The sequence below is a fragment of the Pleurodeles waltl genome, chromosome 5 (assembly GCF_031143425.1).
Source record: "Pleurodeles waltl isolate 20211129_DDA chromosome 5, aPleWal1.hap1.20221129, whole genome shotgun sequence".
Taxonomy (NCBI): domain Eukaryota; kingdom Metazoa; phylum Chordata; class Amphibia; order Caudata; family Salamandridae; genus Pleurodeles; species Pleurodeles waltl.
The window spans coordinates 428,767,747-428,795,289 of record NC_090444.1 but is presented as its reverse complement, the minus strand read 5'-3'; the positions used below and the strand labels follow the sequence as shown (position 1 = coordinate 428,795,289).

The 27,543-nt window shown below is 47.3% G+C and overlaps 1 protein-coding gene across 1 annotated transcript in view; it reads right to left on the bottom strand.

Moving 5' to 3' along the window:
- The window catches only part of PSME4 (proteasome activator subunit 4), a 1,396,200-nt gene that overhangs the window by 630,332 nt on the left and 738,325 nt on the right, over positions 1–27,543 (bottom strand). Inside the window, exon 32 of the mRNA XM_069234194.1 lies at positions 3,244–3,325. Within this exon, the coding sequence (XP_069090295.1) occupies positions 3,244–3,325 (82 nt within the window). The remainder of the gene's footprint in view (positions 1–3,243; positions 3,326–27,543) is intronic.

Below are 27,543 nucleotides of genomic sequence, written 5' to 3'. Positions count from 1 at the left end.
CTCCATCTTGGTTTTGGAGGATTCCCCCAATAGGAATAGGGATGTGGCCCCCTCCCATCAGGGAGGAGGCACAATGAAGGTCCAGCCACCCTCCAGGACAGTAGCCACTGGCTACTGCTCCCCAGACCTAAACACACCCCTAAATTTAGTATTTAGGGGCAACCCTGAACAGAGGAAATCGGATTCCTGCAAACTACAACAAGAAGGACTGCTGACCTGAAAGCCCCGCAGACACGACGGAGACAACTGACTTGGTCCTAGCCCTACCGGCCTGTCTCTAGACAGAAAGAACCTGCACAGCGACACATCCAGCGGGAGCAGCGACCTCTGAGGACTCAGAGGACTGACCTGCACCTAAAGGACCAAGAACCTCCTGAGGACAGCAAGACTGTCCAGAAACAGCAACAAAGAAGCAACTTTAAAGTGACTCCAACTTCCCGCCAGAAGCGTGAGTCTTCACACACTGCACCCGAAGCCGCCGGCTCGAGTTTGGAGAAACCAACACTGCAGAGAGGACTCCCAGGCGACTCCAATGATGTGGACCGCCTGAGTCGACCCCCCTGCACCCCTACAGCGACGCCTGCAGAGAGGATCCAGAGGCTCCCCCTGACCGCGACTGCCTGATAACAAAGGAATCCGACACCTGGACCAAGCACTGCACCCACAGCCACCAGGACCGAGATGAACCACCTACCAGTGCAAGAGTGACCAGCAGGTGGCCCTCATCCTAGCCCAGTCAGTGACTGGCCCGAGAAGCCCCCCTGTGCCCTGCTTGCATTGCCAGAGTGACCCCCGGGTCCCTCCATTGTTTTCAATGCAAAACCCGACACCTACTTTGCACACTGCACCTGGCCGCCCCTGTGCCACTGAGGGTGTGTTTTGTGTGCTTGTGTGTGTCCCCACCAGTGCACTACAAAACCCCCCGGTCTGCTCCCCGAAGACGCAGGTGCTTACGTGCTAGCAGACTGGAACCAGAGCACCCCTATTCTCCATAGATGCCTATGTGTATTGGGCCCTCCTTTGACCTCTGCACCTGACCGGTCCTGTGTTACTGGTGCTGTGGTTTTGGGATTGCCTTGAACCCCCAACAGTGGGTTGCTTTTGCCCAGGAGACTGAGCTTGTAAGTGCTTTACTTACCTGAAAAACTAACTAATACTTACCTCCCCCAGGAACTGTTGATTTTTGCAGTATCCTCTTTTAAAATAGCTATTTGCCATTTTGACCAAAAATGTGTGTACTACTGTTTTAAATCAAAGTTCTATACTTCCCTGAGTGAAGTACATTTCAATTTTTGTACTTACCTAAAATTTAAATCTTGTGGTTCTAAAAATAAATTAAGGAAAATATATTTCTCTATAAAAAAAAACCTATTGACCTGGAGTTAAGTCTTTGAGTGTGTGTTCCTCATTTATTGTCTGTGTGTGTACAACAAACGCTTAACACTACCCTCTGATAAGCCTATTGCTCGACCACACTACACAAATAGAGCATTAGTATTATCTATTATTGCCACTATCAACCTCTAAGAGGAGCCCTTGGACTCTGTGCACACTATCTCTCACTTTGAGATAGTATATACAGAGCCAGCTTCCTACACTCTGAAACTGTACATTACGCAGTGTCCACTTTTAAAATAGCTTTTTGCAATTTTAAAGAAAACTGTGTACATTGTTGATTCCATTCAAAGTTCTAAGTATTACTATGCAAAGTACCTTTCATTTAATGTACTTACCTGCTAAATGAATCTTGTGGTTCTAGAAATAAATTAACAAAAGAATATGTTTCTAAAAAAAAACTATTGGTCTGGAGTCAAGTCATTGAGTGTGTGTTTTTACTTATTGCTTGTGTGTGTACAACAAATGCTTCACACTACCCTCTGATAAGCCTAACTGCTCGACCACACTACCACAAATAAAGCATTAGTATTTTCTATTATTGCCTCTGTCAAGCCTCTTGGGGAACCCCTGGACTCTGTGCACACTATATTTCATTTTGATATAGTATATACAGAGCCAGCTTCCTAGAGTGTTTTTCTTCTATTGCTTGTGTGTGTACAACACATGCTTAATACTACCTTCTGATAAGCCTAACTGCTTGACCACACTACCACAATTAGAGCATTAGTATTATCTATAATTGCCTCTGTCAAACCTCTGGGGAACCCCTGGACTCTGTGCACACTATCTTTCACTTTGATGTAGTATTTATCTAGTCAGCTTGCTACATCTAGGTTCACAAAGAGGCTGCAGGCTTGGTTTAGGGTTCGGCTGAAGAAGGCTAACAGCTGGACATTGATGGACCGTCGGCTGGGTTCCCCAAGGCCAGGAGGCTGTGGATGCAGTAGTACCTTTAGGCGTCGGGTATCTTCACCAGATCCGGTCGCACTCAGCGTGGTCCTTTGGATTCAGGCTGCAGATGTCGTCGTGGTGGCCAGGAGGGGTAAACCTGGGGTGGACTTGAGGTCAACATGCCTGGGGACTCTCCCTGGTCAGGTGGGCCACCTGGACTTAGGCTGTGGGCATTGGGTGCAGAGTGGACAGGACAAGCAAAACAAATAATTCTAAACACGGGCCAAGTGGAGTCTGGAAGTGAAGCAAGCAGTGGATCAGAGTAGAAGGTATTAAAGTGATAGACCACCTGAAATGAATGGTTTCATTTTTATGCAATTGGCTACCCTGTTGTAGTTCAGTATTTTCAATACTTGTGGACCAAGCAAGAGTGATTACAAAATAAACGGATACTTAAAATTCCATATGTAGTGCCATAATCTATAGAAAAATCAATAAGAGAAATGAATGGAATCATCCTGGTCAATGTTGTTCAGCCAGAACATACACTGCCCTTTTTGAAGTAATTTGTTAGGAGAAAAAAAAGTGAGCTGTCCATTTGTACACAGCCTACCTCATCAGCAGAAAACTGGGAAAAAAAATCTTTAAGAAGTAAGCTGGTTGTTTTAGTGGACTACTCTGATGTCAGAGTTGGACTGGTGATGTTATGTGATCACTATAATAAGTTTCTGTCCTGCCCCATTCCTAACAGTGATAATATTCCCAATAATGACAGTTTTCATGGGACACACAAATTAAAGGGTTGCCTTTAAAAAGTTCCCTTTAAAAAGTTCGTATTTATCAGATTTTAGAGGAAAGAAGCAGAGGTTCAACAATTCGAACTGTGCATATTACATCATCTAAGATAAATAGGAATGTCACAATTAGAACTTCAAATTATGTTTTTTCACTTACTGACTTTGTAGGGACAGATGGATACTTTTTTGTGAGGCCTCTTAAGCTGCTTTAGGATTCCGGCAATAGCAGCAATAGCCATCTAGAAGACAAGAAAATGCAATGTTTATCCTTCACTAACTAATACAGCCATGTCCTCATCTGACAACCTAGAATTCCCAAAAGGAACATTTGCAGAATGCTTTCATAACATTTCACACATTAAATGAAATGACTTGATAGGCAGAGAAAGTGAAATACTTTAGAATAAATACAAAATAAAGTTTGTCACTTCTTTAGTAAGAAAGCTGGTGAATATGAATTTCAAATGGTCAAAGTTGTGGTCAAAATAGTTGTGGGATAAGTGAAATCTGACACAGATGTGGGCTATGACATGTTCTAACACAAGGCAAGGAGTACTGTAAGAGCTTACACAATGTAGGGACACAAATAATTCACAGGATACAAGATATATTACTTACTTTTGGTATCCTTTCTGCTGGATACATTGATTGCGGTATATGTTTTAATTAAACTCTTCTGAGGTCACACTAGATTATAATTTTATTTTGTAGCAATAACTGCTCTAAAGCACAAGGAGGTGCTGTGTGACTCCATGCACGAAAAAGAATGAACAAGTCCATATCAGAAGTCACAAAAGCAGTGACATTAGTTCTGCCATTTGTCTGAGCCCCATGGAGGCTCAGGACAGAATGCTGCAGAGCCAACTAAAACTAAATCAGAGAAAACAAACTAAATAAGTTGTCAACTTTTTCAACATGAAGAGAAGGAAGGGATATGCAGGAACCTGAATATACAGCACACAGAATGTTATAGAAAGCAGGCATCTTATTATTCTTATCAGTACTTGTTCCTGTGGATTCCTTATGGTATCTGTAGGAAGCTGGCCTGGTTTGTGGTGGGTACCAGGTCCAGGTATCCCCTCTTAGTCAAGTGTAGGCAGTGTCTAGAAGCCGGGCTCCCTAGAGGTAGCTGTGGATCAGCAACCAAGGCTTATCAAGGAGACATGCAAATCTCATGCAATACCACTGTACTTACACAGCTCTTATACACATGAAAGAAACCACACAGTGTTACAAAATTAAAGGTACTTTAATTTAGTGACACAATACCAAAATTACTAAAAAGGCAATACTTCCTTAGGAAGTAAGTAGCCATGCTAAATATGTAGACTAGTAATCAGAAATAGTCATAGAAAAGGTTTGAAAATAGAGCATATAGTGATAAGTAATAACCAATAATTACCCTAGGGGGAGCCCACACCGTATACTAAAAAATGCAATGCGAACACAGCACCTCTACCTAAGTGAGTGGAATGTGTAGAGGGGAGCTGAGAGTACTAGAAAACCATAGAGGTAAGTAACACAGTACTCCCCAGCGACCAGGAAAGCAGGAGGAAATCACTGGAATTTCCATAATCCACCCAAAAGGAAGGAAAAGAACAAAAGAAGGCACCCAAACATGACTGCAAGAAACCAGCAGTGGATTCCTGGAGAAGGAAGTGGAGTCCAGGACAAGTAGGAGCTACTGCCCACCCAGCTGTACGTGCAGAAGTTGGTCGACGGTGAGGAAGAACATGTCGCACTGCAGCCCTGGAGCCGGAGAAGAGTTCCTGAAGAATGCAGATGTCCCACGCTGGAGTGAAGGCTGCACACGGGTGTCGGTACAGGAATTCCACCAACAAGTCTTGGCAAAGGCAAACTCGCGGTTAGTGGAAAAGTGGAGCTGCCAGGGACCAGCAAGGCTCAGGAGGCCTCACCCCAAGAGGGGGAGTCACAAGGGACTCTCAGCGTAGCAGGGAATCCACAGGAGCAAAGGCAGCACCCACAGGACAGGGACACAGAAGTTGCAGAAGGAGCCCATGCAGCACTACAGAAAGGGACCCCACGTAGCAGGAAGGAGTGCTGGGGACTGGAGCTGCACATCGCCTGAAGACCCCTTGGAGGAGATGCAAGCAAGCCTTGACAGCTGCAAGCGGTGCATGAGGGTACTGTCCTGCGTGGGAAGGCAAAAGCTTACCTCCACCAAAGTTAGATAGCTGGCAGAGAGGACCAAGAGGACTTCTCTGGACCACCACGCAGCAGGTCGTTGTTGCAGCAGGTGCCTGCGGATGTAGGGGAGTGACTCCTTCACTCCAAGGAAGATACCATCTTCCTCTTGTGAAGGCTGAAGAGTTGCTGTCTTTTGAGGATGCTCGGCCGGGGAAATGTTGCAAAGCTGGCAGGAGCCGTGGAAACAAAGTTGCAGAAGAGTCTTCTTCGTTTATTGCAGCGTTGTCAGTTCCTGGAGGATCCAGTCGCAGTTCCAGTGACCAGAAGTCGAAGTGGAGGTTTCAGAGGAATCCTGCTGGAGTCTTGCAAGCCAAATATGAGGCCCAACCCAAGAGAGAGACCCTAAATAGGACTGAAAGGGGAATTGGTCACCTAGCCAGATGAGCACATATCAGGAGGGGGGCTTTGACGTCACCTGCCTGGCATTGCCGCTCAGATGCTCCCAGAGTTCCCTTCCAAACTTGGAAACAAGATGGCAGAACCGAGGGACCGACTGGAGGAGCTCTGAGCACCACCTCTGGGGTGGTGATTCTCCAGTTCCACAGCAGAGCAGGGACTGGGGGGTCCCTGAACCGGTGTGGACTAATTTATGCACGGAAGGCACCAAATGTGCCCTTCAAAGCATACCAGTGGCTTGGGGAGGCTATCCCTCCCAAGCCAGTCACATCTATTTCCAAAGGGAGAGGGTGTTACCTCCCTCTCCCAAAGGAAATCCTTTGTTCTACCTTCCTGGGCTTGATCAGATCAAGCAGCGGGAGGGCAGAAACCTATCTGAGGGGTGGCACCAGCTTGGGCTGCCGGGAAAACCCTGTAAGACTGGTGGTAGCAAAGCGGAGGGTCCTCTAAGGAACCCCCAGAGTGCATGGATTCATACTTCTAATACTTGATACCAAATATGCCCAGGTTTGGAGTTACCATAGTGAGTGACCTATGTCCAGCACACACGTAAAATAGTGTCCCGCACCCACTAAGTCCAGGAAAATAGGCTTGGCGTTTGTGGGGCCACCCCTGCTAGTGTAGGGGTGCCCTCACACACAGGTACCTGCACCCTGCCCTCTGGGCTGAGAGGGCCTACCATTGGGGTGACTTACAGTGACCTGAGGTGAGAACAGCTGCATGCACCCATTTCACGCTGACTGCAATGGCAGTCCTGGAGAATCCTATGCATGGGCTCTCTATGGGTGGCAGAATAACTGCTGCAGCCCATAGAGATCCCCTGGTACCCTAATGCCCTGGGTATCTGGGTACCATATCCTAGGGACTTACATGGGGGGACCAGTATGCTAATTAAGGGAAGAAAAACGTACAGTTACCAAGTTGGAAGGGAGAGAGCATAATAACTGGGTTCCTGGTTAGCAGGATCTCAGTGGACACAGTGAAGCACACTGACAACAGACAGAAAAGGGGGGTAACCATGGCAAGAAAGAAGGCACTTTCCTACAGTATCCATTCCCAAAGCAATTTCTACATGAAAATGGAGGGTTGAGGTCAGAAGAAAGCTCTACAACCTACCACTGTCAAACTCAGATTTCATACTAACCAGAGTCAAAACAGTAGTGTTTAGTGAAAGACTACTGAGAGGCTGACAAATCCGAGTAGAGCAGAATTGCATCAAGTGAGCTCTAAACCACTTCCCTACTAGCCCATAACAATGTTTGACAAAGAGAGAGAGACATAAGGAAATTGTGTTTTTTTAAATGTCAATGTCTTTATTGGGTTATTAAACATAAATCACAACTAAATGAGAAGTAGGAAAGAACAAGTTACTTGTGTTCAGTAACACCTTTTCTGGTAGAGACTAACAGCAGATTCCTCACCTTTTGACTATTCCCAGGTGTCATGCTGGATCCGGAAACTTCTGCATAGCAATTTCCTTGCACACCGACAGGAGTTGTTGTGCTGCATACACCTAACTCACGCCAATCCATCCCACATGGATGAGAGGTGGGGAACAGTTTGAATCGCTACTGGTATGTGGACTTTGTGCCATTTTGTTACTAATGATAGGCATTTCACCATGTACACTGCAGTGCCTAATAAAACACAGCTACAGTTGGCGAAATACCCATGGACATAAAGGGGAATGGGGTACGGGGGGCCCACCCTGTGGATAAAAACAAAAAACAAAACGGCAATTACTGCGGGGCAAACACCAGTGTCCAGAATGTGTTGGTGTTTGCTCTGCTTGCTATGTCTGCAAATCAATGCCGTATGATTGCCTAGTGTCTGTTTCTTTTTGTACTACGCTTGTGCTATCAGATGTGGAACCTTAGAAACCAGTAATACACTGTGTGCAGAATTTAAATATTGGTATCTTGTTACATATGTCCTGTATGAGTTGATTCTACAGAACAGGGAGGCTGTGAGGGTAGGTGAGGAATCTGTTGTTAAATAGACTCTACCAGAAAAGGCATTACAGAAGTAAGTAACTTGTTATTTTCATATAAGATTCCTCACCTTTAGAATAGATGGCAAAGCAGTACCCTTCAGGCAGTGTGTAGGAAGTTGGCTCTGTATAAACTATCTCAAAGTGAGAGATGGTGTGCACAGAGTCCAAGGGTTCCCCTTAGAGGTTGATAGTGGCAAAATTAGATAAAATTAATGCTCTATTTTGTGGTAGTGTGGTCGAGCAGTAGGCTTATCAGAGGGTAGTATTAAGCATTTGTTGTACATACACAGGCAATAAATGAGAACACACACTCAAAGACTTAACTCCAGGCCAATAGGTTTTTATATAGAAAAATATTATGTTCTTAATTTATTTTAGAACCACAAGATTCAAATGTTAGGTAAGTACATAAATTGTAAGGTACTTCACACAGGTTAGAATAGAACTTTGATTTAAAGCAGTAGTACACACAGGTTTGATCAAAATGGCAAATAGCCATTTTAAAAGTAGACATTGCAAAAATCAATGGTTCCTGGGGGAGGTGAGTATTAGTTAGTTTTTCAGGTAAGTAAAGCACTTACAAGTTCAGTCTCCTGGGCATAGGCAGCCCACCGTTGGGGGTTCAAGGCTACCCAAAAACCACAGCACCAGCAGCACAGGGCTGGTCAGGTGCTGAGGTCAAAGGAGGGCCCAAATAACATAGGCGGCTATGGAGAACAGGGGTGCTCTGGTTCCAGTCTGCTAGCTGGATAATATGTGCGTCCTCGGGGAGCAGACCAGGGGGGGTACACCCTCAGCGGCACAGGGGCGGCCGGGTGCAGTGTGCAAAGTAGGTGTCAGGTTTGTCATTGAAAACAATGGAGGGACCCGGGGTCACTCTGGCAATGCAGGCAGGGCACAGGGGGGTTTCTCGGGCCAGCCACCAACTGGGCTAGGATGTGGGCCACCTCCTGGTCACTCCTGCACTACTAGGTCGTTCCTCTCGGTTCTGGGGGCTGCGTGTGCAGTGCTTGGTCCAAGCGTCGGGTTCCTTTGTTATCAGGCAGTCAGGGGGAGCCTCTGGATCCTGTCTGCAGGCGTCGCTGTGGGAGTGCAGCGAGGTCGACTCAGGATGTCCACGTCGTTGGAGTTGCCTGGGAGTCCTCTCTGCAGTATTGGTTGCCCTGAACTCGAGCAAGGTGCGTCGGGTGCAGAGTGTGAAGACTCACGCTTCTGGCGGGAAGTTAGAGTCTCTTTAAAGTTGCTTTCTTTGTTGTTGTTTCTGGACAGAGCCACTGTCCTCTGGAGGTTCTTGGTCCTTTAGGTGCAGGTCAGTCCTCTGAGTCCTCAGAGGTCGCTGGTCCCGCTGGATGCGTTGCTGTGCAGGTTCATTGAGTCTGGAGACAGGTCGGTACGGGTGGAGCCAAGTCAGTTGGTGTCTCAGTCATCTCTGCAGGGCTTTCAGGTCAGCAGTCCTTCTTTCTTCAGGTTGCAGGAATTTGATTTCCTGGGTTCAGGGTCGCCCCTAAATACTCAATTTAGGGATGGTGTTTAGGTCTGGGGGGCAGTAGCCAATGGCTACTGTTCTGGAGGGTGGCTACACCCTCTTTGTGCCTCCTCCCTGAGGGGAGGGGGGCACATCCCTATGCCTATTGGGGGAGTCCTCAAAAACAGGATGGAGGATTTCCTAAGACAGGGGTCACCTCAGCTCAGGACACCTCAGGGCCAGTCCTGACAGGAGGGTGACTCCTCCTCCTTTTTCTCATCATCTCCCCCGGACTTGCCGCCAAAAGTGGGGGCTGTGTCCGGAGGGGCGGGCATCTCCACTAGCTGGAGTGCCCTGGGGCATTGTAACACGAATCAAGACTGAAAGGGGGGGGTGTAACTGGGAGATTAGTGGTCCAGTGTACAGTCTCCCAGTAGCAATAATCACAAAAGCATGAAGGTACACTGTTCCAATAAATGAAAAAAACACAGAGGACCTGTTTCTTCAGGAGCAAGAGCCCTCACGCCTCACAATGAATGTATAGCTTCATCATTGGTAATGCTCCTCGTCAGGCCGGCGCTGCAACGCCTGACGGGCTCCCCAAAGGGGGGCTTTTAGCCGTACTTCTCCTGTAATAACTAATGTAGTCAATTATACAAAAAGGACACCTTCTTATAGGCTCCAAGGGAAACAGGAGAGAAAAAAATTAAACTAAAATTGGTTCTTCGTCTCAAGACACATCATAAATTTAATCAGTTCGAATGAGACGAAGGCCAAGATTAAAAACAAGCCGAAAGTAAAACAAAAGAGGTAATGCTCAATTACTCTCAGAAAACAAGAAACATAAGAGGCCTGAAACTGTCATGAAACCTCCAGTCATAGGTCAACATGTTTCGCGTCTAGTGGTCCAGCCGGATCCATCGACGCTTCATCTGGACCAATAGAAAAATTACACCTTCTCCAAATAACATAACAAATATGAGCCCTAATATGGGGGCTAAGACACAGTCACTTACGTTGAGCCTGCTGGTTAAGTCAAACTAGGTCACCCATCCCCATTTTAACACAAAGCCTGAGCCTTTGAGGCTCACTGCTTGGTGCTACAGTTCCTGAAGTAGGGAGGTGTGAAGCTCCTCCACCCAGCGCAGGCTTTGTTTCTGGCCCTAGAGAGCACAAAGGCTCTCACCCCAGGGGGTCAGAAACTTGTCTCAGTGGCAGGCTGGAACAGACCTGTCAGTCCTGCACTGAAGGATTGGGGTAAAATACAGGGGGCATCTTATGCCCTCTGTGTGCATTTTTTAATAAATGGCATCAGTGTGGTTTTATTATTCTGAGAAGTTTGATACCGAACTTCCCAGTGTTCAGTGTAGCCATTATGGAACTGTGGAGTTTGTTTTGACAAACTCCCAGACGATATACTTAATAATATGGCCACACTGTACTTACAATATCTAAGAATAGACTTAGACACTGTAGGGGCATTCTGCTCATGCAGCTATGCCCTCACCTGTGGTACAGTGCACCCTGCCTTAGGGCTTTTAGGGTAACTTACTTATGCCACAGGCAGTATTTTGTGTGTGTATGGCATCCTGAGGGGTATGTCATGTCGACTTTGCCTTTTTCTCCCCACCAACTCACACAATCTGCAATGGCAGTGTACATGTGTTAGGTGAGGGGTCCCTTAGGGTGGCACAACACATGCTGCAGCCCTTAGGGACCTTCCCTGGTCACAGGGGCCTTGGGACCTCTGGTACATTACAAGGGACTTACCTGTGTGCCAGGGGTGTGCCAATTGTGGAAACAATGGTACATTTTTAGTGAAGGAACACAGGTGCTGGGGCCTGGTTTGCAGGGTTCCAGCACACTTCCTAGTCAAGTCTGTATCAATATCAGGCAAAACATGGGGGGTAACTGCAACAGGGAGCCATTTTCCTACACAGTGGATTTGTGGACTAGCTCAGACCAGGAGACACTGTAGGACAAAACAGGTTCCACAAGACCTGGCTATCCAGGAAGTAGTGCTGAGTAAAAATGTGGAGGGACACTCATGTAGCAGATGTCCAAAACTGGCACACTGGACTCTGGTGCTGTGGAAACAACCTTTGCTGTAAAAGAAAGATCACACAAGCCTTCTGGAGGCTGCTTCTTGTCTACCCCATAGCAGATTTACATACATAAGGTAATCCATCTAGAGATGGCCCTCTACTGCACCACCTTGCTTTTTCTTTTTTTTTTTTTCGCTTCAGGGAAACCAATACACAGCTGTTGGTCATGTCTGAACTCCCCGGTTCTCTTGATATAAAAATTGACACCCTATTTAGAACCAAGGCTATGTAGTCACTCTTCCTCATTTGAGGTGGTGCATAAAAGGATGATAGAGTGATGGATTCTCATACATGAATTATGTGACCACTCTGTGACGCAATGCTGCCTTCATGCAAAGGACATTCTTGTTTGGAAAGAAGGAGGCAAAAGGAGGCCTTGCTCGAAAGGCTATAAGTTCACTCATTCACCTTGCCGATGTTATGGCAATGAGGAACACACTTTTTAGACTAAGCAACACAAAATCAACTGTGCAAAAGCTTGAAAGGCAAGCACATCAGATAAGCCAAGACTAAGTTTAGATCCCATTGTACCATTACAAGTGGGAAAGGTTGGGGGGGCATGGCTTGGCCCGACGGCAAGATGGCCACAGTTGAGTGAGGCTCTGTTGGTCAGAGAAATTAATCCTCTTATTCCTCGTTGTTCCCTGTGCCATCGATATCTGGTCTGGCGGCCCTGACACTCGGTGCACGACAGAGACGGTGGGGAGAAGTTCGGCACCTCAAAACCCCAGATGGGGATATTGATGTTGCGGATTGCCTGGCGGGCCACGTGAGGGAGTTGGTGATGCCTGCAGAGAAACAACATGGTCAGGTGTGCCCTCAACCCACCCCCCTGCCGTACATGATTAATCCTACCCAGAGGAGGCTACTTGGGCCTGGGTCTGGCAGGGCTGTGGACACAGCTGAGACGAGTAAGCATCAAAAAGATACTCCAGTTCCAAAAACTCTCAAAACTTTGAAAAATTCAAACAATTCCAGTTCCAATGGTCTGTACTTCGTAAGTGCGGGGAAGCCATGTTAGCTATGTACTGGCCATAGGTCACTACCTATGGTCCAGCTACATAATGGTAACTCCGAAACCTAGCCATGTTTCGTATCAAACATGTCAGAATCATACCCCAATTCTGATACCAGTATTGGTGGCATGATTCTATGCATTATGGGGGCTCCTTAGAGGACCCCCCAGTAATGCTCCTACCAGTCTTCCAGGGTCTGCGAGCAACCCACGCTGCTGCAGCCCCTCAGACAGGATTCTGCCCTCCTGCTGCTTGACCAGCTCAAGCAGGTGAAGGCAGAACAAAGGATTTCCTGGGGGGGTGCAACCTCCTCTCTCTTGGAAATAGATGTTACAAGGCAGGGGAGGGGTAGCCTCCCCAAGCCATCAGCTTGCTTTGAAGGGCACACTTGGTGCCCTCCTTGGTGCATAATCTGGTTTGCAAAACTACACAAAGGAAAGGGGAGTGACCACTCCCCCGTCCATCACCACCCTAGGAATAGTGCCCAGAGATCCACTAGATGGCCACTTGATTCTGCCATCTTGAAACCAAGATGAGCAGAGGCCTCTGGGAGCATCTGAGTGGTCAGTTTAGGCAGATGACGCCAATGACCCCCTCTGATAGGTGGTCACCTTACAAAGTGACCACACCCCTTTTTGGGCTATTTAGGGACCCGATTGAGGGTGGGTCCCCAGATTCCTCTGCAACGACTTTTCTGCTCCTGGCCACCAGAGCTGCTGCTGGACTCTGCAGGAACCGGACAAGACTGCAACACTGAGATGACCTCTCCTTCCAACATGCTTTCTGCTGCTTCTGTCAGCACTATACATTTCTATGGCTGTGCATCCTCTGGGGTCGGCAAGACTTCAGCTGCACTAAAGACGCAATAAGGATTCTCCCTTGGAGTGAAGGAGTCACCCCCCTGCAACTGCAGGCTTTCCCCTTGTTTTCACTACTTTGCTTTTTCTGCTATTTTTTGTGTGCCTTCCCCTTGGTTTTACCACATTTTCTGTGCTCTCACCCTGCTTTTTCTCCCATTTTTTGTGCAACCTCCCAATGCAACTTCAGACCATCACCTCACTTTCGGAATTCCGCAGGGCCCTCAAGACCAGCCTTTTCAAAGGAAGCTCCGGGACCTGCAAAGGCCTGGATACCCTGGCGGGTGATAACCTTGCTTTACAAGTCCTTGAATGATTGCTTGAAAAGGGCCAATAAATAACCACTAACTGTGACCACAGCAAGTCCTTGCTGGGATAAGGATAAATTAAACAACAGAATATTAGAAAGCAAAGCTTGTAATGGTTGGTTATGTTGGGAGGAATACCGCAACACAAACTTATCTTAGCACCCTGCTTAGACAAGCTGTGGTGGAAGGACGCCAGCCTGCCAAGATTACATCAAGTACTTTGGTGGGAAAACTCTAAGCCATCAATTGTCACATTTCAATCTCTCTTTCTGCAATAGGAGGGCCTCTCGAAGGGGTGGCTGAAAGGAAGAACAGTTACAGGTTCTGTGTATCACTCTCTTCTCGCCAAAACTGGAGCCACTTCAGCTCTCTAGACAGGAAAGGGAGTGTAGGAAGCTGGCTCTGTATACACTATATCAAAATGAGATATAGTGTGCACAGAGTCCAGGGGTTCCCCAGAGCCTTAACAGAGGCTAAAGTAGATAATACTAATGCTCTCTTATGTAGTATGTGGTCGAGCAGTTAGGCTTACCAGATGGTAGTGCAAAGCATTTGTTTTTATTTTACACACATGCTTTATTCGATCAATCGATCATCAAAGCGAATATACAATAATAGTAAGAATAAAAAAATAAAATAAAACCAATAATAGTAGTAATAATACATAATAAAATTAGGCATGGATTCCTAAGAACATGGTCCAATTAAAATTCTCAGAACATATAATACACATATGATTTCAACCCCCCTCCTACAATTCTTATAAGAATAAAAGAGTAAAAAGCGGGGCTCTGGATTAAAACACAGTCCTTACAATGGAATTACGTATTCGCCATGCTACTAATAAATATTTACTAACAGCAATTATTAAAACCGTAGAATGGTGGCTTTTTAAAATCCTCAAAGCAGAGGCACAGTCTCTTATCCCCATTTTGCGGCAAATGTGGCGGATCCACTTAGATCTAGGAAGGGAGTAAGCAGGGCAAAAAAACATGAAGTGTTCAACCGTTTCTGATTTTGCACCGCAAACTGGGCATGTACTTGTATCTGTTTTTGCACCCCATCTGCACCTCAATGCCTTCAACGGCAATGACCCGAAACGGAATCTGGCATATAAACTTTTGCCGAGGATGTCAGGAATATTGTCTAATATGGTTCAAATTGTGGGTACCACTTAAAATCTGTGAAGCGGTTTGTTAAAGTGCCACAAGTTCTATAGGTAATATAATCGTTACATACATAAGACCAATATGTACGTTTCAGCACAATGGAGTGAGCCTTTTCTAGTTTGAGGGGTTCCTGCCAGAAGTGGCTAAGGCCAAGTTTGTTGAACCAACTGGATACATGTTTAATCCAAGGAATAGAGGTTGAGTTGGGGCACTTTAACAGGTCGTGGAGTGAGGTCTTGTAAACATCTAGTTCAGGATTAATCCATAGTCGTATCCAGTATAATAAAGGTCTTAAAATGATTAGATCGGCTATGCGTCTCAAACCCAGGTCTAAAAACAGTGGTATCAATGGAGTACTAGGAGGACAGGCACACAAGGACCTCGCAAAATCATTCTCACTGATAGTGAGCCTGTTACAGTCAGAAAAACCCCAGACCTCTGCTCCGTAAGCGGCGGCACCCTGTGCTCTAGCAATGTAGATCTTAATTGCCGGGGAGACAGTTTTTGCTGTCGTACCCCTATAGAAACGCAGGATTGATGCCGCACCATGTTGCAGGCGACCCACACTTTTATTGATCTGTTCTGCCCAGTTCAGATTATCGGAAAGCCTTACACCCAAATAATCAATGGAAGAAACCTTATCCAAGAGGTTTCCTTCTAAGTGGATAGTGCATTTCTTCTGCGCTCCTGAGCGGAACGCCATTAATTTGGTCTTTTTATGGTTCAGCTCTAGGCCGTAATCTCGACAAAAGGAGTTAAATCTATTAATAAGAGTTTGGAGGCCCATGGGAGATTTAGAAATAAGAAGAGAGTCATCAGCGAAAAGAAGGATTGGTATTTTTTGGGCGCATAGGGTGGGGGCATCATTCTGGCACGTCATTAAAACCTGTACAACCTCATTAATAAAAATAGAGAATAAAAATGGTGCCAACACACAACCCTGGCGAACACCCCTATTTATGGGGATTTTGTCTGTTAGTTCGCCTAGGTTCCTCCATCTCACCTGCGCATATGTGTCCTCGTGCAACCGCTTCAAAAGTTGGATTAGATTAACTGGAGTCCCTATTTTTTGTAGCACCTCCCACAATTTTTCTCTCGGGACTAGATCAAATGCTGATCTCAGATCAACAAAGGCGATGTATAATGGTTGTTTAGCCAGGGCTGTATATTTCCAGTACAGAATGGCCAGTCTAAAGACCTGGTCTACTCTACTGGTCCTTGGTCGAAATCCAGCTTGAAGGGGGGAAAGAATGTTCTGATCTTTAGCCCAATAAGTTAATCTACTTAGGAGTTGCTTTGCAAATATTTTTTGGATGTTATCAATTAAGCTGATTGGTCTGTAGTTTGTCGGGAGGTTTACGTTACCCTTTTTATGAATGGGGATAATTTCTGCACCCTTCCATGTCATGGGAATCTGCCCCCCTTCGGCAATTTTATTGGAGAGTGTATTAATGCACCAAGTTCAGACTTTTGGTTCTGACGAATAAAGATCCCCCGGAATTTTGTCTGGACCTGGAGGCTTTCCCCAGTTTTAATGAACTAATAGCATTGGCTGTTTCTTTAATAGTAATGCAGACGTGGCTCTTATTATCCTGTGAGCCCCCTACAAGGGGGGATGGTCCATGATGCTCATCAAAAGTAGAGTGAAAGTCTTGGCCTACTTCCTCTGTAACTAGAATTGTGGGGGTCTCAATTTTTTTTATATAAGCCCGAAAAATGCTCGACCCATTTTTCTGGCTGTATGTGGCTTCTCACACCAGTCCTGCCCTCTTTCTCTCGCTTACCTAACAATTCCCAAAACAATGTATTGTTATTGGATTGGGTAGCGTTCAACAATTCCTGCCAGGTTGTGTCTTCCCAGATTTGTTTTGCTCGGGTAATGGATTCTTTGTAAGTACATCTGGCTATTAGTAATTCCCCATGGGTTCCTTCCAAGAGGGCACTTTTTAGTCCTTTCTTGGCCGTATGGCAGGACTCGTCAAACCATGAGCTATGAGTAGCTCCTTGGTGTCTTGCCCCAACCTTCCTATAGAATATACGTTGTAATCTTATGATCATATTTTCATGTATGGATAAGAAGGGGATGCCATTGGAATCATAGTTATTATATGGAGCAAAAATATCTATAAAAGCCTGATAGATTTCGCGTAGCAGATAAGGGTTTGACTGGACCTTTGGCCACCTGACCTTCGTAGATGTGATGTTCGTGGTAGGAATTGGGACCAAGGTAGTTAGTTTGTTCAAGGTCCTACCAAAAACATCACCTGAAATAGAGAGTAGCAGAGGATAATGGTCGCTTTCAGTTCTAGCATCCACCTTAATGTCATTCAGAAAGGGCCACAGTCTCACATCTACTAGAAAATAATCTATTACGCTTGTAATTGATCCACGTTTAAAAGTGGGTGCAGTATCCAGGTCAGAGGGCATGCGACCATTACATGCCCTGAGACCATGTTTCAGACAAAGGGATGCCAGTTGGATAGCTACACAAGAGTTAATACAATTATTGTCACTAGTCAGCTGTGCAATCCCCCATGTTTGATCTTCATCCTCTGTGAGACCACTTAGTATCACAGAGGGTTCAAAGGTGCAATTTACATCCCCGGCTATTATTAGGCAGGAGGTTGATTGTAAGGTGTCTAAAAAATCAAGAAGCTGTTTTAGAACTTGGGACTCAACCCCTCGCGAAACCAAACGAGCATAAACATTAACAAAAATTATGGTAAAATTCTGTTGAAACTTAATTTGTAGCCCCATCAGATCTGGACTATCGAATTTTAAAATCTTATATGTGCACTGTACAGTTTTATTTATTAACATCAAAAGTCCTCCTTTGGCTCGACCCGTCAGTTTTGAGGAGGGTTGAGCAGCCACATTAAAGGAAAGAAACCCGTCTAGGCATTTGTTGTACACACACAGATAATTGAAACATCACACACTCAATGACCTAACTCCAGAACATTGTTTTTTATATGGCAAAAATATATTTTGTTAATTTATTTTAAGAACCACAAGATTTGAGTTGCAGGTAAAAACCTCAATAGATTCGTATTCCACACATGTATCAACAGTACTTTTTCTGAAATCGATAGGTGGGGGGGGGGGGGGGGGGGTGCAGGGTAGAGAAATGTTAGATAATTTTACAGCTAAGTACAACACTTACAGTTTCAGTCTCCGGGCTCTAGGAAGTCCACTGGTGGGGGGTCAAGTTAACGCCAAACACCCACCACCAGCAACACGGAGCTGGCCGGGTGCAGAGGTCAAAGTTGAGTAATTTTAATGTGGGCTCCTATGGAGACAGGGGGTACTCGGAATCCGGAATGTCTGTAGGTAAGTACCTGCGACTCAGAGGGCGGAAAAGGGGGGATTAGAAGGGCACTGAAGTGTCCACAAGTAGGCACCAAACACACACCTTCAGCGGCACAGGGCCGGCCGGCTGCAAGGTGAAAATAGGGTTTTCAATGCTGGTTCATTAGGAGGCCCCGGGGGTCCCTCAGAGGCTGCAGGTGAGGTCCATGGGGTGTCTTGGGCACACCACCGGTCGGACAGGGAGACGGGCCACCTGCTGAACGTAGAGGCACTGGTGGTCGATTTCTCCAAGGCCTGGGGGCTGCGAGTGCAGTGTGTCAGAGCTTTGCGGTCAGGGGGGCCCTGGGATTCCAACTGCAGGCGTTGCAGTGGAGGTTGGAGAGGTCAACCAGGGTGGGCACTTGCTCGCAATCACCTGGGGATCCTCTCTTGCTGGGGCGACCACCTGGACACGGGCTGTGGGCATCCGGCACACAGGGGCCAGGACTCGCGCATCCGGAGTGAGGTGGGAGTCTTTGGTTGTTGGTTTTTCTCAGACTGTGTTCTCTTCCCAATACAGCAAATAAACTCTTTTCGTTCTGTCTTTTGTAGATGGTGACAGGTACTTCCAGTTACTCGCTTCATTTCAACCACCCAAGCTCGGAGGAACAGCAGAAAAAGAAACAGAGATCCAAAATCAGGTAAGTGCATTTCCCCTTAGAGGATATCGGGTAGGGTAGTGGGGAGTGCACATGAGGGCAGGTGGGGCCTTAACGTGGTATGACATGCTTTAGAACGCTGTGCAGAGAGTGAAGAAGTAACTCGAACAAGCAAGAAAGAAAATGCACACAGTGCCACAGGTATAGTGAATCGCCACACCAATTTTCCTCACAGCTCCCCACCCTTTCTGGTCATATCTTTATGAAACAGTGAACTACCTTGTGTAGCCACGTCCCTCCAGGAACATAGCAGGGACGGAAAGCAATTGGGATCCTCTGTCTGCTCCATCGGTCCACTGCTTCCCTCTGGTCCCGTCATCCTCGGGTTCCGCATCTTCTCGCTCCTCCCGTTGTCCTTCCAACCAGCGTAATTTTCCAGGTCGACTTGCTTCCCCTTTTGACCTGGTGTTACCCGGAAGCAGTCCTGCATACCGGAGACCGGATATTCCGATGTCCCCCTGGGGCATGGGGAGGTGACGCTGGTTTGGCCCTGTAGGAAAGTAGCCTCTTTCTAGCATGGTTACCAACACTTTTTGGCCTGTTTGTCAGTGTGTTTAGCAGGATCCCAGTGAACACAGTCAATCAGGACCCCAGTGATTACGCTTTCTTCTTTAAAGTTGGTTGCTTGTACCTTTTTCTCCCAACAATTGGCATACTGGTACCCCCATGTAAGTTCCTAGTATACGGTACCTTGGAACCCAGGGCACTGGGATTCCAGGGGATCTCTATGGGCTGCAGCAGTTATTCTGCCATCCATAGGGAGGCCCTGCAAAGGGTTCTGAAGGTCTGCCGTTGCAGCCTGCATGAAACGGGGGCATGCACCTATTTTCACTACAGGTCACAGCACCAGGGCACTGAAGTCACCCCTATGGTAGGTCCTCTCAGCCCAGACGGCAGAGTGCAGGTACCTGTGTGTGAGGGCACCCCTGCACTAGCAGAGGTGCCCCCACAAACTCCATATCCATTTCCCTAGACTTCGTGAGTGCGGGGACACCATTTTACGCATGTACAGGACATTGGTCCATGATGGTATCGCCGAACCTGGGCATGTTTGGTATCAAACGTGTCAGAATCATACCCCAATACTGTTGCAAGTATTGGAAGTATGATTCCATACACTCTGGGAGCTCCTTAGTGGACCCCCAGCATTGTTACCACCAGTCCTACAGGGTTTTACGGGCAGCCCAGCTCCTGCCAACACTCAGACAGGCTTCTGCTCTCCTGCTGCTTCAAGCCCAGGAAGGCAGAACAAAGGATTTCCTTTGGGAGAGGGAGGTAACAACCTCTCCCTTTGGAAATAGATGTGACTGGCATGGGAGGGGCAGCCTCCCCAAGACACTGGTTTACTTTGAAGGGAACCTTTGGTGCCCTCTGTGCATAAACCAGTCCACACCAGTTCAGGGACCCACAGTCCCTGCTCTGGCGTGAAACTGTACAACAGAAAGGGGAGTGACCATTCCCCTGTCCATCACCACCCAAGGGGTGGTGCCCAGAGCTCCTCCAGAGGGTCCCTGGGTTCTGCCCTCTTGTTTCCAAGGTTGGCAGGGAGCTCTGGGAGCATCTGAGTGGCCAGGCCATGTAGGTGATGTCAGAGCCCCTCCTGATAGGTGCTTACCTGGTTAGGTGACCAGTTCCACTTTCAGGGCTATTTAGGGTCTTCCTCTGGGGTGGGTCCTCAGAATCGGCCTGCATGATTCCAGAAGGACTCCTCTGCAACATCTGCTTCGAATTCTGGCTTCCGGAACTGCGATTGGAACCTCCAGGACCCGACAAGCTGCCTCCAAGAAGAAAGGACTCTTCTGCAACATTGTTTTCAGAGCTCCTGCCAGCTTTGCAACATTTCCCTCACTGTGCCTCCTCATAAGACTGAAACTCTTCAGCCTGCACAAGAAGAAGGAATCTCCCTGGGAGTGAAGAAGTCACTCTCCTGCAACCGCAGTCACCTACAGCAAGTGACGACCGGCTCCGTGGATCTCCCCTTATCTTGAGCTGCGTAGATCCTGCATCATGGGTGGTGGTCCGGAGTAGTCCTCTTGGTCCTCTCTGCCAGCATCCAACTTTGGTGGACGTAAGCCCTTGCCTTCCCACGCAGGACAGTACCCCCATGAACCGTGACTCTTGCAGCTGACAAAGCTTGTTTGCATCTCCTCCAAGGTATCTTCAGGTGATGTACAGCTCCACCCCCCAGCATTCCTTCCTGCAAAGCCCAGCCTACTGCATGGTTCTCTGGCAGCATGGGATCCTCTTTTGAAGCACTGCATGGGTCTCTTCTGCGACTCCTGTGTCCCCCGTGTGGGACTCCGTCAGGTGCTGCCTCTGCTCCTGTGGACACTCTGCGACGCTGAGGGCCCCCAGTGACTCCCACTCCTGGGTTGAGTCTTCCTGGGCCTCGCTGGTCTCCGGCAGCACCACTTTTCCACTAACTGCGAGTTTGCCTTTGCCAAGGCTTGTTGCTGGAGTTCCTGCACCGACACCAGTCTGCAATCTTCCTTCCAGTGTGGGACATAATCTGCATCCATCAGGAACTCTTCTCCGGCTACAGGGCTGCAATGCTGGCCTGTTCTTCATCACCATCGACCAACTCCTGCAAGTACAGCTGGGTGGGTAGTAGCTTCTACTCTTCCTGGACTCCACTGTGACGCTTGTACTTGGGCCCCTCTCTCCTTCTCCTTTCTTCAGGAATCCACTGCTGGTTTTCTTGCAGTCTTCTCTGGATGTCTTCTTTTTCTTCTTTTCCTCCTTTTGGTTGGTTTGGGGAAAATCTAGTGATTTACTCCTGCATTCCTGGTCGCTGGGGGGGTACTGTGTTACTTACCTCTGTGGTTTTCTAGTACTCCCAGCTCCCCTCTAAACATTTTACTTACCTAGGTGGAGGTACCTTATTCGCATTCCATTTCTTTTAGTATATGGGTTGCGCTCCCCCTAGGGTCACTGTTGGTTATTGCTACTTGCACTGTTTTCTAACCTTTTCTATGCCTACTTCTGATTACTAGCGTATATATTTAGTATTTTGTGGTGATTTCTTCCAAAAATAAAGTACTTTTATTTTTGTACAACTGAGTGTTTTCTTTCATGTGTGTAAATGCTGTGTGGCTACCGTGGTATTGTATGAGCTTTGCATGACTCCTAGATAAGCCTTGGCTGCTCATCCACAGCCACCTCTAGAGAACCTGGCTTCTAGACACTGCCTACACTTCACTAAGAGTGGATACCTGGACCTGTTATAAGGTGTAAGTATCTTAGGTACCCTCCACACACCAAGCCAGCTTCCTACATTGGTGGTTCAGCGGTGGGATAAGAACTTGCAATTGCCTTACCACTTGGTACTTTCCACAAGAAAGACCACTTACTAGCTAGGGATACACACATACACCTAGCGTCAGGACATAGTCTCTAGGGTTTGGGTACGAGAGGAGTCTAGGCATAGTTCTTCCTCCAAACTCCTCTAAGAGAGATTAGAAGTTAAGGGAGGTTAGGCACACCCTACACCACTCTAACATGTCTTCAGTACCTAGCACATCTCAGCCCAAGGGTTCTCACTATGAGGTCCTCATCTTTCGTGAACTGTGAAGAGTAGGAAACTGGAGACAGGGAGCAACCCTAATAAGAGTCTGCTCCTAGGACTACTCTTCCAGGATGACCAGGATCAAGCTGGTAGCCAGGAGGAGAGGGAGGAGGATGTAGACTCTAATCCCCAGTGTTAGAAAGGTCTGGACACTGTGCAGGATCAGGAGGGTCCCTCAGAGGATAACAGGGTCTCTAGTAAACCTCCTAGTGTAGCTGGGAGCACTACAGGTAGTGCCAAAGGTGGCCAAGATAGTAGCCCACCCCCCACCCTTTGTACCCAGAGGATTAGTTCAGAGGGTTAGTAAGCCTAGGGGCAGATCCTCATCCTGCCACTCTCATGTCACCTCGGTATCTGAGGGGACAGACTGCTGATCTCCAGCAGAATATTCTCTAGAAAGGGAGCTCAGAAAACTGAGGCTGGAGGAGGCCTAGTTAAGCCTGCAACAGCTAGCCCTAGATAGGGAGGCCTTGGCAGTAGAGAGAGAGGGAGGCAAGGATTGGGGTTAGCCCCCCATGGTGGCAGCAGCTTTGGTTTCAGGGAACCTAGGGTCAGGGAGGACTCTTGATTCTAGAAACCTTAGTAAAGTTGTTCCCCCTTCCAAGGTGGGCAATGACATCCATAAGTTGTTCTCTGCTCTGGAAAGGGCCTGCAATCCTTTGGCTCTCCTTCCCTGACAAAGGTAGGGATAGGCTTCTCACTGTCAGAGAGGAGGATGCTGTTAATTACACAATTTGTTTGGATGGGTTTGATCTTACCACTGGACAATACAGAATTAAGCTCAGGGAAACCAGGAAGGAATCTGATTTTGAGAGAGCATATACTCAATAATTGTTTGTCTGATTTGTTGCACCAGTACTTGGTGGACTCAGATCTGACCTCTCCCCAAGAATTGGGAAAGGCGGCAGAAAATGGGTCAGAACAAGGGTGAGCAGAAAAGCTCATACAGGGGGTGACAAAGATAAGAAAAAGGAAACAGGTAAGTCCCAGGACAAGGGTTGGGACAAAGATAGAAGTAAGGACTCCCTATCAGGCCCACAAAACTCCTCTGGGGGTGGGACTAAAACCTCTTCCTCCTCTGCACATGTTAAAATGCCTTGGTGCAATGTGCACAGAACTAAAGGCCACAGGCTAGGGGACAGCTCCTGTTCTGGTAAAGGCCTTGAGCCTTCCACCACTACTACATAAACTTCCACTCCCAGTGCCCTTAAAAGTAGTAGTAACAGTGGGGGGACTACTGGCAGTAGTCAGCCCGAAAGTGTAGCTGGGGTCACATTTGGGACCATAGTGGAATCCAGGGTAGGTGTAGAGACCCCTAAGACAGCTTCTGTCTCTTATGGTGGTAATGGCCTTCCCATCCTAGCTGCTTGTCCCCTTAATATGGGTAAGTACAGTAGCACATTCAGGTAAATAGGGTTGAGGCTGAGGTCTACAGGGACACAGGTGCCAGTGTCACCATAGTTACTGAAAAGTTAGTGTCGCCTGCACAACACCTACTAGGTCACCAGTACCAAGTCACTGATGTGAGTAACTCCACTCAGTCCTTCCCTTTAGCTGTAGTACACTTTAGCTGGGGTGGAGTTACTGGCCCTAAACAGGTGGTAGTCTCTCCTAAATTACCTGTTTAATATCTCCTAGAGAATGACCTGGAGACCTCAGACTGGGCTGAGGTAGAGTTCCTTGCCCATGCAGCAATGCCGGGCATCCCCAAACATTTGCTCCCTTTAATCTCCAAGCAGACTAAAGAGCTAAGTGGGGACGGAGCCCTGGAGCCTTGAAAAATGGCCCAGGACACTCCTAAAAACACAGGCGTGTAGGATACCAAATTATCCCCTGCCCACTCTCCCTTTAATGATTCCAATCCTCTGAAGGGAGGATATCACCCCCAGGGTGGAGCCTGTACTACAGGTGCCAAAAGCTGCCACAGCCGAGCTCCCAGGGGTAAAAACAACCCTTCTGGAAGGAACCTAAGATAGAACAGAAAACCTGCCCTGTCTTCAAAAACTTGGAGCAACCCTCCTGCCCTCCCAGAGAAACCTTGGTGCAGCAAGCCTGCACCACCCCTGACACCCCCGGACAACAAACCTGTAGAGCCTTTAAGACAGCAACCCTGTCCTGCTCTACCTCAGGTAGGACAGCTACCCTGCCCTCCTTTAGAGCCTTTAGGGCCCTTATATTGTCCTGCTCTAGCCCTGCTAAGACAGTACTCCTATCTATCTTTACAACCCTTAGGACAGCAACCCTGTCCTAACATAAAGCCCCAGGGACAGTCATTCTGCCCTGCTCTACCACTTTTTCCACACCTTAAACATAGAAAATCACAGGGCCTACAGTTTAAGTATACTTCGGGTAAAAGTTACCAAACAGGATGGTACCGCTCCCCATAGGGAAGGGGTCACATAGTGGATGATAATAGGAGTAACCACTCCACTGTAGAGCTACTCTCTACTTATCACCCCTTAAACAAAGTCTCAACTGGCCAAGGTTAGCCTTATTGTCTTTCGTTTGGGGGGAGGGGGTTATGTAGGAAAATAGGCTCTTTCTAGCATGGTTACCCCCACTTTTTGGTCTATTTGCCAGTGTGTTTGACTGTGTTCACTGGGTTCCTGCTAACCAGGACCCCAGTGATTATGGTCTCTCCTTTAAACTTGGTTGTTTGTACCTTTTTCTCCCCACAAGTGGCATATTGGTCCCCCCATGTAAGTCCCTAGTATATGGTACCTAGGGCAGTGGGGTTCCAGGGGATCTCGATGGGCTGCAGTAATTATTCTGCCACCCATAGGGAGCCCATGCAAATGGTTCGGCAGGCCTGCCATTGCAGCCTGTGTGAAACAGGTGCCTGCACCCGTTTTCACTACATTTTCACTGCACCAGGCCACTGTAAGTCACCCGTATGGTAGGCCCTCTCAGACCAGAGGGCAGGGTGCAGGTACCAGTGTGTGTGGGCACCCCTGCAGTAGCAGAGGTGCCCCCACAAACTTGAGATCAATTTTCCTGGACTTTGTGAGGACGAGGACTCCATTTTATGCGTGTACTGGACATAGGTTACTACCTATGTCCAGCTACATAATGGTAACTCCGAACCTGGGCATGTTTGGCATCAAACATGTCGGAATCATTACCCAACACTGTTGCAAGTATTGGAAGTATGATTCAATGCACTCTGGAGGCTCCTTAGAGGACTCCCAGAATTGCTACCACCAGTCTTACAGGGTTTTCCTGACAGCAAAGCTGCTGCCACCCCTCAGACAGGTTTCTGCCCTCCTGCTGCTTGGTCTGATCAAGCCCAGGAAGGCAGAACAAAGGATTTCCTTTGGAAGAGGAAAGTAAAACCCTCTCCCTTTGGAAATAGGTGTGACTGGCTTGGGAGGGGTAGCCTCCCCAAGCTACGGGTTTGCTTTCAAGGGCACATTTGGTGCCCTTTCTGCATAAACCAGTGAACACCTGTCAGGAATCCCCAAGGTAGCTCCTGCGTTATCTGTCAGCATCCCCAGGGATTAGGGTTAAATCATATCTCTGTTCTTGGTTAAACCTTCATGTTTCTAAGTAAACATAATGTGCTGTGTTACACAATTGGCTTTACCAATGCTTGTTTGTTAATGTGAACAGGTGTAGACATGTGCTTCTAATTGGGTGTGGTGACTCATCTCAACTGCTATCCTGATTGACTACAAATGGCAGAGTGAATCATGCCTCCCTGCTTGGCTTTGTTTTGCTTCCTGATCTCAGCATCTGACTTGGCAGTCCAGCCCCTGCTGTCATCCTCGTATTCAGGACTTTTGAAGCAATTATTTTCTTCGTTCCTGTACCAGCTGACACCAGTCATTCCTCCAGCACACCGGAAAAGACTGCAGCTAAGTGACTAGTATTCTCCAGGGAGTTTGTTCTTGGAGAGCCGCGCTTTTCTAGAACAGCTGGTGTATTTCAGACCTTGTATTTTGGCAGAGTGCTTATCTTGAAGAGACAAATGCATTTCTGAACATTCTACATTATTATTATAGTTACTTGCCTAAATGTGCTTACGGAAATCTGCTTGAGCTCAAGTATTACAAAAAGTGACAGTGCAATTTTAAAAGAGCATTCACGTGATTTTTCTTTGTCTAATAGCATAACTCTTGGATTTAAATTGTCATTCATGCCTGTGTTTCAGGTTTGAGGAATTTGCTTTTTGAAGGGTTTTCTCACACAGAGTGAAACCAAACCAAACCAAACTGTGCCACCCTAAATGTTTGAACCCAGAGTGGACATTTGCATTTCCTGGATTGTTTTTGTTCCTTTTAGTTTAACCCTATGCATGCAGGAAAGTTAGATGGGATATAATTAATGCCCTTGTTTGTCTTTCTTGTGCATGATAAGTGCAGCCAAAGGTCTAATTCTAGTATGCAACAGTGAATCTCTGTGAGGCCAGCCTTAGTGTTGCAGTACTTATTGTTATGGTACTCAGTTTGGGTTTTTGGTAATGCAGTGTTAGTAATTGTGCCAACAGTTATTATTATCCAAGAAAAGTGCTGGAGCATACCGGTGTTCTTCTACCGCTCCCATGCCCATATCAGAAAGAGAGATTCAGTTTCAAGGAAGTTGCATGCACTAACTCTACTATCACTCTGTCAACAACGACCTGCCCCTTGAAGAAACAGGGTGCTTGGCTGGATCGGCAAGAAGTGGCGGTGTTTTGTCTCTTTCTCTTCCACTCCCCCTTTCCTTTTGGGACACCTGTCGGGGTTTCTGTGTCCACCAGGAAGTGCCGAGAGGTGTTCCAGGAGGTCGGGGGCATACCATCGCCCCTGCAGACATCCTGCTTTTCAGGTGAGTGGCCCCGTCTCGACAACACCGGTTCAGGGTCCCCCAGTCCCTGCTTTGGCAAAGCCTGTAGCTCAATCACTATCTGCAAGCAGATGTAACTGCCACAAGGGAAGCTGTTTTCAACGTAAGAAGCCTGTGACGACAATTATGAGAGACTCGAAAGGAGCGCACCTCAAAGATACCATTGCAGCATAATGAATGGGGATGGAGGAAAAAGACGTTTGTGGCACCTATGTAGAATGGAAGACTTGAACAGAAAAAGGTTAACTGCAAAATAGCAGACAAATTTCCCTTAAGAGTTCCTAGAGCAGGAGGGCGTGGCTAACTGAGCCATCATGGCGGACGCTTAATCTATCAGCTCAGTCGAGGCCAAAGTAATCCTGAATTAATCGGCCCTCTCTGCGGACCATGCACATAACCCAGGGGTGGAGGAGTTGGGGTACATAAGGGAGGACGCCCGACTCGATTTTCGCTGATTGGGGAGCGACCCAGGTGTCCCCCGGGAGCCGGCCTGGGCAGAGCCGGGCCTACCCGGATTCGGATGCGCTTGGCCGAGGAACGGAGG